Source organism: Nematostella vectensis, chromosome 14 (assembly GCF_932526225.1).
Source record: "Nematostella vectensis chromosome 14, jaNemVect1.1, whole genome shotgun sequence".
Classification (NCBI taxonomy): domain Eukaryota; kingdom Metazoa; phylum Cnidaria; class Anthozoa; order Actiniaria; family Edwardsiidae; genus Nematostella; species Nematostella vectensis.
Genome location: NC_064047.1, coordinates 12,888,931 through 12,900,978, shown reverse-complemented (window position 1 = coordinate 12,900,978; position 12,048 = coordinate 12,888,931). Strand labels below are relative to the sequence as shown.

At 41.6% G+C, this 12,048-nt stretch overlaps 2 protein-coding genes across 2 annotated transcripts; one reads left to right on the top strand and one right to left on the bottom strand.

Annotated features, from left to right (window-relative positions):
• Positions 1–447: 447 nt before the first annotated feature.
• LOC5496605 (melanopsin) lies at positions 448–2,679 on the top strand. Its single transcript, XM_001618277.3, has one exon. The coding sequence runs from the start codon at positions 1,572–1,574 to the stop codon at positions 2,499–2,501; it is 930 nt and encodes a 309-aa protein (XP_001618327.2). The 5' UTR covers positions 448–1,571; the 3' UTR covers positions 2,502–2,679.
• A 1,506-nt stretch (positions 2,680–4,185) lies between these two features.
• On the bottom strand, positions 4,186–11,152 carry LOC5501461. Its single transcript, XM_048722261.1, has 9 exons — positions 10,552–11,152; positions 9,582–10,013; positions 9,077–9,259; positions 8,580–8,815; positions 8,076–8,289; positions 7,523–7,605; positions 6,660–6,790; positions 5,679–5,777; positions 4,186–4,463 (listed from the first exon to the last, which is right to left on the bottom strand). The coding sequence occupies exons 1-9, from the start codon at positions 10,613–10,615 to the stop codon at positions 4,340–4,342; spliced, it is 1,566 nt and encodes a 521-aa protein (XP_048578218.1). The 5' UTR covers positions 10,616–11,152; the 3' UTR covers positions 4,186–4,339.
• Between the last annotated feature and the right edge of the window lie 896 nt (positions 11,153–12,048).

Genomic DNA, 12,048 nt, shown 5'->3' with positions numbered 1-12,048 from the left:
AACTACACCCCCCCTCTCCTTCCTGATCAGTCCAACAGGGACGGTTAGACGACAATAACAAACGGGCGTCGGTACAATAAAGTGCACGTGCTATATAACAGCAAATGCCTAAAACACCCGAGACACGAAAATACTTATTAAAGATAACTAAATACAGAACTCGATAGACACAACATATCATCGAGCATGAGTTGCAATTAACAGCGAACTTTTAAGACTCGAACCTCCAAGGCAAATCTTTCAAAACGTTTTATTACTAACGTTTATAGTAAAGGAAACCTCCCATTCTATAATGGATCAGTGTATTTGTGAACAGTGTATTTTGAGAAAAAATGCGACAGAAAGATTTCTAGAAAAGCGCAATCTTTAGAATGATTTACTTTTAGGTTATTTTCTTTAAGGTGGTCGAAAAATTAATTAAAGAAGAATTGATTAGAGTTTAAAGCTTTCGAGTCCTTTCTAAAATGCCCTCTTTCACCGACTTAATTATTATTGAATTGTCCACTGTTTTTTAAAAGCGCGTCACTCTACCTGATTGCAAGTATTCCATTCCATTTTCGTATTTTAATTTGCCAAATTGCTGTCCAGCGATATGAGCGAGAAAATTTGATCACAATTTGATTTTTTTCATGCTTTGAAATTACTTTTTGATTCGCCAAATTTGTTTAGCTCAGAATAAGTGAGGCTTTCTTGCATTTTTATAACCCTGTAATTCATCAGGGATATTTTCGAGAGCTTTAAACAGCTGCTTTATCTCGTTGTCGTTTTTCATTGGGCTTTTCCCTAAAAACTGTTGGCTCACACCTTCTTGTGTATCGATCCATCTTCTTTGTCAAGCTATTATGCAAATAGAAAATATAAATTGTCACTTTGCCATAAAACATTTACAAAAAAAAAAACACCAAGAGAAAGTACGTGATGCCAATAAACCATTCAAGACTGCCTCGAAGATTGAACAGGAAAACAGCGAAAGCAAGTCGTTAATCAATATATTCAAGACGGTTTTAACTTTGCTACAATATTGAGCAAGAAAATCAGCTAAGACAAAGAACATCACAAGAAACGGCAAAGAAAACGTAGAGTCGTGGGCTACATAGAACCGGGGGCTTTCACAAACTGGGAATAAACAACGAAGAAAAACTCAGCCGAGAAAGCAACGTTGTCATTAATTGATTTTGCTCCAAACATTGAGCAAAGAAAAAGTAGGCAGCGAAGAAAGCATTTTACGACGAGGAAAACTTAGCTGGGAGAAGGAAACATATTAACGACAATTGTCTATTTGCCAAACACTAACCAAAAAGAAGAAGAAAAACGACGAAGAAAAACTAGCGAGTAAAAGCTCAGATAATATAGCAGCTTACTTGGGCGGTTGTCTCTTTGCCATAAATACTGCGCAAGATAATCGACGAAAAAAAAGACAGCCAGTTTAACATTCAAGAGTGGCACTCGAGCAAGAAACAACGAAAAAAATCAAAGTGAGAAGCCAAGAAGAATTAGTGAAAAACATATTTAAGACCCATTTAGCCACAAACATATAGCAAAAAACGGCGAAGAAACGATAAGTGGAAAAGATGGGTTTTATCAACTTCACAGTGGATTACGAGCTACCGTCGCGCAAGATTTCGTTCTTGATTCTCGAGGCCTCGATATCGTTGGTAGTTACATTGTTGGCATTTGGCGGCAATCTTCTTGTTTGCCTAGCGTGCAGCAAGCACCAAAGCCTTCGCACGATTCCTAACATTCTAGTCCTTAACCTTGCAGTGACTGATATTGTCAATTCGTGCACAAGTCTTTTAGCCTTAACTGTGACTCTTCTATCAGGCGAATGGCTATTCGGAGCGACCGGCTGCTATATGCAAGCCTACACGGCGTACACTTGTTACGCTGCTACTCTGGTGACCATGTCAGCTACAAGCATCAATCGTTATACCATGCTGTGCGCACCGGTGCGATATCGAAAATTATTCACCCGCAAGAAAATGGCCATTTGGATCTCAGTTGTTTGGATCATTGCGTTCCTGTTTGGTATTCCACCTCTTCCTTGGCTCAGTTGGGGGGATTATGTGTTTGATAGCGGTTATGGCTTATGTGTCACTGATATTACCAACTCCCCCTCGCTCAACAATATGCTATTCTCCTTTCTCGCGGTGAATATCATTGTTATTGCATTCTGTTACGTCAACGTGTATAAAGCCATACGCTGTCACAGGAAGCGTGTGGGTGTGTCTTTGAGGGTCCCCTCCCTCACAAGCTCTCACTTGCGCCCCGAGGATGTCCACACATCTTACACTATCTTCATCATCATCTGTTTGTATGGATTCTGCTTTCTACCGACCTTCATTCTTGGAATTGTACTTTTTGCCGGTTATGAGATACCAAGGGAGGCAAAAATGTTTTCCACCCTGTCTATTGCGACCGGAAGTGCGGCTAATCCACTTGTTTATGCTTCCAGGAATAGAAGATTTAGGAGAGCTTTTTGTGAGATTTTAAAGTGTGCATAACCCACTCGCCTTCCTCAAATAAGCGCCTCGCTTAAGAGGAAAATATAAACAAGCACCTCCCCAAAAAGTGTTGCGCTGAATAGACCGACAATGAGGGAGATTTTACGTTAGCAAGGAAGTAACAAAAACTGACAAGATATCACCACAATATTATATTATTAAAAGCTTGTTCATGTTGTTTTGTTTTCATTCAGTATTGGGATAAAATTAACATTTCACAGGAGCGCACACATGGGGGTGCGCATGGTGCGCGCGCATCCCCCCTCGGCGGTCAAAGAGTGGGTCATTCCTTATTAAGGAATCTTCAAATACTATGCTTTTTCCATATGATACCTACGACTGCGCACCCCCCACCCCTCAGCCAATCGTGGGTACGCATCTGCTTCAAACAATTTGCATTTCTTTTTTATTCATCACATTCAAGATTTTATTAAACCTAGGACCTTTTAATTTTTTTTACACTTTACGTGTGTAAATTGTGAAATATGACGCGAGTTGTAAAATAAGACTATCTAAAGGAAGTGTACGCTGTTTCGCATTTCACTGCCTCAGTTTTAGCCTGAATAGATAAAAAGCTTCTCGACTGTTTTGTGCTTCAGGTTATTCGCCCCTTCAGATGTGTGTGAGTGTGTGTGGCGGGGGGGGGGGGGGGGGGGTAGGGGGAGGGATAAAAGCAAACGGGGTTAATCTTCAGCACTTTGGGTGTGGCCAACGGCGTATTGCATAATATCAAGAAATTTTAGCCCCAAATTGTCGTCTTTTGTCAAACTTGGTCACTTCCATATAAGGAAACTAATTTATTCCTTATTTTTTATGTTGCCGTCTGCAGGTCTTTCGCAAACTTTATGACAGAAAAGCAAAAACAGTGTGACCATCTTTACTCAAAGACCGCCAAAATGACAACGTTTTCTACATATTTGACGACTTTTGGGTCCGGTTGTTACTGGATAATTAATGAACCCCCTTAAAGGATAGTACAGTTGTAAGAAAAAAAATTCTGGGCGTGCACAAGACTACAAATTCGTTTATCCAATTCGCAAGTCGAATGTATACTCTTAAAGCCTTGAAATAATTCCTCTCCTTTCCCCACCCATCTTTCTGCACTGGTTCATGGGTAATATGTAAATGATTATTCCCCAAAACGCTTTCTTTTGGGGTCTGGTACCAAGAAACCTTTGTCCCTTCTCAAGGCCCTTTTTCATCGATCAAAGATGGTTAAAATAACGGGGTTGCTTTTCTAAGTCCAATTTATGAAAATAACGAAGCCCCTGAGATGCGGTCATCTTTAAATCCGTAGGTCCGACTTACGTGACAATGTTTTTTTTAATTTTTGTTTTGAATATTCAAAACTCTTATTATTTTTCAAAATACAACTTTCCCTGTATTGCCAAATACTATAGAAATAACATTGGGTTATTTTAATTGTGGGATTGTTGGAATTCTACTACTGAGATGATCATCTCATCTCTCTCAGGTTTTCAAACCCTAAGAAACACTGCGTCACGAATCGGATGAACGGGCTTTTAAAAAAACACAGTAAACTTTCAGGTTAATTGGTTCCTTTACATTATTGGGAGGGGGGAGAGGGGTGGAAGTTACATGGAAGATGCCTGGGTCTACAAAAACGATATTTTTTGCTAAAGTTTCCTGATCAATGCGCAAGTTAAAGACACATCAACACGAATAACATTACCCATATATAATTGGTTTCAATTACCCGTATTTCTGTTCTATTTATTGATATCCATAAATCATTGCAGGCTACTAGACACTCTCAAGTCACTTTATTTAAAACAAGAGTATACAGACTATTTGTGGTCATGTTTCTGTTATCGATCTTATGTTGACAAAAAGTTTTTAAGGTCGTCGATTTGCTTCTCTCTTATTTGAGGGAGCGTCATTCCCTCGCCTGGTGATGGAGCTCTAAAATCATCGTCTCCGGCCTCGAAGAGATCGGGATACCTGTGTAATACAAAACCTCCGATGACATCATGTAGACGTGCCACACCACCCTACCCATCACCCATTGCGTTTCCATCTTTTTATTACCCTGATTTCCAGAAAAATGGTCTGATTTTTTTAGATAATGGAGTCTTGCTAAATACGAGCATAAAATCGGGGTTTTCTTACATCTCTATTCCAACTGTTTTTATATGGCATAAGCCAAGTATGTTCACATCCAAGCTTACGTGACACGAAGACGGCTGTAAAAACACGAACTGCTAAAGCCTCGCTTTCACGTTCAAATTACACAAGGCTTACACTTGATGGCCCTTTCCTGCTAGCAGAGGTTTCTTGTCTCTCAGTCTCGTTAGTCTTGGCGCTCTGAGGTCCACGCTATCTTCGGGGAAATATCGTCCTTGTAGCAAGAGAGTGCTGAGCCGTAACAGGCCATGTAAGATTGGGGTGTGTGTGTGTGGGGGGGGGGGAACAATTAAGAATATTTGGGGGGCACATGCCCCCAGTGCCCCACCCCCTTCTACGGCCCTGGACTATTGTGAGAGTTTGAAATAGACTTGACTTTATCTAGTGCGTGTGTATGTTGTAAAGAGTGTGTGTTTTTATTTCTCTTATTTTGAGTAGCCTTGGTTTAATTTCCTTACATAGATGTCATGGCCTTATTTGTAAAGTGTCTACACGTGTGTGATTTCTGCATGTTTTGGAACAAATTTAGTTCTGTCCCAGCGCTCGCGTCGTGAAGCTGTAAATTTGTTTGTCTTTGTAAACTGTCGAGCCATCCGCCGAACCGACTTATTCCACTCTGGCACAGTATGATCTCTTGCAAGAGATAAAGTAATTGGGAGTGTATGACTGATAGTGCAGGGACCTAGCAGGGGGTGGGCACGCCAATATTTTCAAAACGTATAAGGCAATGACCAGTAAGAGCGTGTATGTGCTCCCAAATATTTTCTTAATGTTTCTGCATTCTGCCCCCTCAATATTTCGAGGCCTGCTACGGCACTATACTTTTTAAATACGTTTTTACTCCACCCGTTCATACACACGTGCGTGTGGACAACGAGTAGAAGAAACAAAAATAGAAATGTGGGTAGAAAAGCAGAATACGCCTGGCCGCGCGCAAATGGGGGAGAGGGGGGGGGTGGGTTGGCGGTACTTTGACTTGTTTGAGACTAGTCCCAGTGCCCCGGTGTTGTCACGTGCGTGTCACGTGCGTACCTGCCCTTGTACATGTCTCGAAGTCTCTCGAAGGTGCGTCCTATAAAGTTCCCATCGCTATCAGCCTGCTCCTTTAACTCTTTCAGGCACGACTTGATACTACAAGGAAATGTATCGTTATATTAATAGGCGCGCGTACCACACCTTTCACTTGTCTGCCAAAACCCGAAAGCGTTCTCACTAAAAAAATCAATAACTTCGACCATTAGTGCATATGATATCTATGTCAGCGCATAGAAAATCTCGAAACAGCTGCTAAATATTCAATTTCCTTTACTTTTAGTGAATTTCTTTGCAAAATGCAGGGTGAAGAGACCCATTTATTACTGCTTTGGCCATGAAAAGCAATTTAGCTAACCGCATAAGAATTGCCTCGCTCCACAATCCGTACTCGGTGATTCATCATTTTACCTACAGCACAAGCTAATCATACAAGTTGTCATGATAATCACAAATGCTACATTAAAAGTGCAAGTGTTGATTCATCATCATAGGAATATGGCGCACCCAGGGAGGCGCGCAGGGTTGTTGGTGTACCACTTTCTTGTGGAAATGGTCCACATCTCCGAGCACCTGAGCTGTCGTTGCCCTAGTGTCCCTAGTTATCACGCAAGTGATGAAAAACGCAAGACTAGATCCGGTACCGCACGGTTACCGCGGTTAAACCAGCCTTTTGTTTTAAAATGGCGGCTTTTTGCCTGCAAACTGTCACATTTAGGCAAATGCTAAGAAAACTAGCGCAAAGCTAAGGCTATAATTTTCTTTGTGACTTCTTTATTATCAGACAAATCTGTCATCATTTGTATAGTATGGTTTTAATGCTGTACAGTTGGTAAAAACAGCGACTGTACTCAGCGTTTTCGTAGCTAAGAGTAGTCACTGATTATCCATCATAAAGTGTTGCGTGACGGTCACGGTGTGGTTAGACTTGTATCCCCAACATACACTGAGCTGATAATAATCAATGATCATCCCATGTACCTGTATAGGTTGCAGAAGTTCTGTGTAACGGCCACGGTGTGGTCCAGATTAAGCACGGCGTGGTACCACCCACTCGGTATGTACACGATGTCTCCCGCCTGCTGAATACACTCGCGCGGTAGATCATATTCCTGCAGGCATATAAAACCTCGTTATGTACTCGAATCACCTGATATATGCACCCGGTATGTACTCGCTATGTACCCGGTATGAACTCGGTATGTACACGATGTCTCCCACCTGCTGAATACACTCGCGCGGTAGATCATGTTCCTATAGGTATACAAAACCTCGGAAGTACTCGGTATGCACTCGTTATGTACCCGGTATGAACTCGGTATGTACACGATGATCATGTTCCTATAGGTATACAAAACCTCGGAAGTACTCGGTATGCACTCGTTATGTACCCGGTATGCACTCGTTATGTATTCATTTTGTACTCTGAACTCGGTACGTTTTCAAAGTTCCCCATAAAAAGTATTGAATTATATTTTCCACTTGCACACTCGCCTTGGCTTGAGTCGTCACGAGCGTTCGCACTCTCCCCTCCCCTACCTCAGCCTAAGGGTTTGGAAGTAAGGAAAGACGTAAGCGCTTACTCCAATGTGAACATTAGCGCAAAAAGGAGACGCAGGCGAAGAAGGAAGCGTAAAGGAAGGAACGGTTCCTTTTACTTCTTTCTCTATTTCCACTTACATCGCTTAAGTTTATGCGATGTAAAGAAACGTGTAGGCTCTTACGTCGTCGCTTCCATCCCAGCGTTACCCCCGATAGTGAAGATCACACTTAATAAAGGCGATGGAATTATATGTTAAGATCCCTCCATTGTTATAATACTCGACAGGCATATTCTATTTTACCAGACTTGGGCGGGTGTGTATCCACCAGTTGTAAGCATCGTCCATGTTGTAGTCACGCTTCTGATAATAATTGTTCTTCACGCCTTTAAAAGAAAAGTGATGTTATTCTTACGACCTTTAAAAATCTGTTTATGTTTTAACTGGCCCTTTGCGCTACGCAGTTGATTCTACTGATATTAGTTTGCTTTTTGCAATGCTGGGGTTGCTTCGCGTTGCAGATCCAAGCGGAAACGCGGTTTCTATTGACTGTTGTATACATTTGGGTGTTAGTGTAAGCCTTAAAAAACGTCCCCCTTTCCCTGATCCAGCCTGTGGGCCTGTATTTCTGTTGTTGTTGCTTTAGCGTTTTTATTTCCCGTAACTGTCTGCTTACGAGAGGGGGCCTTATCATTGTTGTTCATGGTAGTTCTTGCCATGTGTGATCTACTGTTTGTTCAAACTCTACTAAATTCTACCACGGCATCAATTGTTTGTCCCTACAAACGTATTGCTTAACATTCAAAACTAGATGTTTCGAGACACCCCTGGACCCCCTATGCCTTCAATAGCGTACCCGGTATATGTGCCTGCTCTGGCGGGTAAAGTCCCCATAGTTTGGCTCCCGTTGCCAGTGCCAACCAGCCCGTTGTGTTAGCTGGATCACAGTGCCACCCCGACCCACTCCCCCTAGGGGCCATGATTATCCATCTCCAGTCCATACGCAAATCGTCAGGAACGCCTGTCATAAAGTCGTCTTCTTCGGAGAAATAGTCGGGCACCTTGTAATCCTGAGAATGAAGCGAGACTCCTAGTAAGATAACGACAATCTTTCTTCGAAAAATGATGAACTATCTTTCTGCACGTGATCACTTTCATAAGGCAAGCGATCATAACCTTATTTGGATTATTTAAAATGACGACAGCTGAGGCTTCGTTAGCGTCGAATGAAAAATTAATATAAAACCCTGTCGGCGAGCTGCCTGCCTACTTGCTTTTCTGTCAACATATCTACCTGTCCGTGCCATTCATTCCACGTGTATCGCAAATACATCTTGCTTACAAACCATCAGTCCATTACCTTAAGTAACTCCGGGTACATCTCAAACACATCTGGCATGAAGACCATCCAAGGAGCGGCGTCTAGTTTTGCCCGTGTCTTGGTATATCGGTTAAACACGCGCACGGGGACCATCTCCTCACGGTCGCCGATGTATATTCCCTCGGCTAGCCGTGGGTCAGTCTCCAACACGTCTAACGGCCAGGACTTCAGGGCCTCCCAGTCCTCCATCGCCCCAGATATCACACATGCTTGAGCTATAAAAGGGATGATCAGACAGATCATACATGCTTGAGCTATAAAAGGGATGATCAGACAGATCACACATGCTTGAGCTACTAAGGGATGATCAGACAGATCACACATGCTTGAGCTTTAAAAGGGATGATCAGACAGATCAGCTTTTGATCCGGAGATACAGCATTCAGGGGAAATGGGAAACTGTTCCTCTATTGTACATATGCAAACATGCGCGGGCAAGGTGAGATTAAAGGGAGAAATTGTGAGAATGGTATTACCTGGTTTCATACACCTCTCTATAAATTCTTCTTTTGTGGGCTTGTGTATCCTTCTTACGGTGCATTTTGTATTGTTTAGGGGCCATATTCTATCCAGATCTACTCCAGAAAGCATTCTTTCCTTTGTTAGTCCGCGAGCTTTGAAGCGCTGCTCGTGCTGCGTGAAGTGTTCCTCTGAGACTCCTTAAAAGACATGAACACTGCACTGGAAAACATTCGCCTATTTAGTGAGATCAGCAGAAAGGCTTGTGGTATTTTTTTAAGCTAGTGGAGGTCATGTTTAATGCAAACTTTTGATGAATATTGTTATCCAAGTTCCAGATTTGACAAAAAGTGAATCTAAAGGTTTTTTTACCTAAAATAAGGGGGGGTCCTCATCCTTCCAAAGACATTCGCATCTCTTTAATTTTTAAAATCAAAGCAAGCATAGTATTGTTTAGGATCCTAACCTAAAAATGACTATGTAAGAGTTTTGCATAGACTATTTGATGATGAGATTACATACCAGCAATGACCTTGAAGAGTGCCGTTGATGCGCAGTACAAGTATCCATCTCCCCCTTCCGTCGTACCACCACAGACCTGCACCCTGTACATACCCTCTTTAACACTGCGCTCCAGTAAAACCTTTGTTCTGAATACCTTCCAAGTTGTTGAGGGCTTGGATGGCAATGGTGGTGATAATGATGGTGTTGATAATGATGATAGTTTTGTTGTTGTTATCGATGATGATGATGGTGTTGCTGCTGATGATGAGAGCTCAACACTGCCAATGTTCACAAAATCTCCAATTGTCTCCCCGTCTTTTATAAGTGTTACGTCCCAGTGTTTGGTCATGCCATCACCCGTAATATTAAACACGACTTCTCGAGGTCTGTCGTTAAGCACCCAGACGCTAGACGCTCTTGGCAGCAGCATCTTTATCTCAAAGCCTTCCTCTGTATTTTTTTAAAAAAGGAAGGGAAGTGTTTCATCTTTTGTGAGTTGTCCGGGCTCGGAAGGTCCTACTGTAACTTTCAACATTCTGCGAACTCTCTCAACAATTTCCATTTTTTTCTAAACCGCTTTCTGGCTCGAAGTATCATGTCTCCTGACGTGGAATTATCATCGATTCTTTTCTTACTCTCAATTCAAGATAAAAACGATATATCATGAAAGAAATCAATAAAAAGAATCAACCCAACAGTTCGAAGTAATAACTAATTTGCCTAAGACAAATCTCATTCAGTCAAACCTATATTTACTCAAAAGTGCATGGCCATTGCTGCATTTTTTACAGAGAAACGACTGAGTGGTTGAATTTGCATCTACGATATTTTCTGTCTGTTTGTAGTTATACAATCTTGTCTAAAGAATATCTTAATTCACCGAAAAAAAGATTCCTTGATACAACAATGGCTTTAAAGTGACTTTTTATGTAGAGCATATGGCTATAAAATGGGCATGAATCATAAAATATAATCTTCAATTACTTACTTGAAGCTATCAATTCTGAGAGATGAATGACGGTCAGAAAAATGATCCATTGAAAGGTTTTCATAGTTATTTTGTTTTGGTTTTCTTTGTGTGGGCTTAACAGACGGACGAGAGAATCGCGAGAACTAATAAGACGCAGCTGGTACGTTCCCACACATCGCCTGCTGTGTAAACGTTTGATTCACATTCAATTAAATGATTAATTTTACCTTTATACTCAATATCCTTTCGATTGCAGGAAGTCATTACAGAAAGCATCATTTTCTCTCTGCAAAATGTCTGGGGATAAGTGAAAAAATATACCTCCCTTCGCCTCATTTACATCGATGCGTGCGCTACCGTGGTCACCTTTGCAAATAACATAACGACTATATGAACTTCACTTGGCCAATCACCTTGGCAAATAACATACTAACTACATTAACTTCACTCGGCCAATCACCTTGGCAAATAACATACTAACTACATTAACTTCACTCGGCCAATCACCTTGGCAAATAACATACTAACTACATTAACTTCACTCGGCCAATCACCTTGGCAAATAACATACTAACTACATTAACTTCACTCGGCCAATCACCTTGGCAAATAACATACTAACTACATCAACTTCACTCGGCCAATCACCTTGGCAAATAACATACTAACTACATTAACTTCACTCGGCCAATCACCTTGGCAAATAACATACTAACTACATCAACTTCACTCGGCCAATCACCTTGGCAAATAACATACTAACTACATTAACTTCACTCGGCCAATCACCTTGGCAAATAACATACTAACTACATTAACTTCACTCGGCCAATCACCTTGGCAAATAACATACTAACTACATTAACTTCACTCGGCCAATCACCTTGGCAAATAACATACTAACTACATTAACTTCACTCGGCCAATCACCTTGGCAAATAACATACTAACTACATTAACTTCACTCGGCCAATCACCTTGGCAAATAACATACTAACTACATTAACTTCACTCGGCCAATCACCTTGGCAAATAACATACTAACTACATTAACTTCACTCGGCCAATCACCTTGGCAAATAACATACTAACTACATTAACTTCACTCGGCCAATCACCTTTGTTAAGAAAATGCTTAAACCTCAGCCTGTATGGAGACAACTTTTATAGCTTTGAAGATTGTATGACCCTTTAACTGTAACTAGCGCACTCCTGATTGGCTAACGTTGCCCTGGTGGCACCGCTATCCCTAGTAACCATGGCAACCTCCATAGCACTCAAGCACCGCTGACCCTAGAAACTATGGTAATGCCCTCTGCAGTCTCTCAAACACCGCCGGCCCTGGTAACCATGACTACGTCCATCGCAATAAAGCTCAAGTACAGCTGGCCATAGTGACCGTGGCGACGCCAATCGCAGTCTCTGAAGTTTTAAGCTACCGCAGCGCCTATTCAAGGTAAAATCGTGATCACCTCGGATTCTTACTAGCGGATTCTTACTAGCAAAATTCCCTCG

Coding starts and splice junctions, on each gene's coding strand:
- LOC5496605 (XM_001618277.3), top strand. CDS start 1,572: ATGGGTTTTATCAACTTCACAGTGGATTACGAGCTACCGTCGCGCAAG.
- LOC5501461 (XM_048722261.1), bottom strand. CDS start 10,615: ATGAAAACCTTTCAATGGATCATTTTTCTGACCGTCATTCATCTCTCA. Junction 10,014..10,551: donor CTCAGAATTGATAGCTTCAA/GTAAGTAATTGA, acceptor AAAAAAATACAG/AGGAAGGCTTTGAGATAAAG. Junction 5,778..6,659: donor AACTTCTGCAACCTATACAG/GTACATGGGATG, acceptor ATTTCCTTGTAG/TATCAAGTCGTGCCTGAAAG.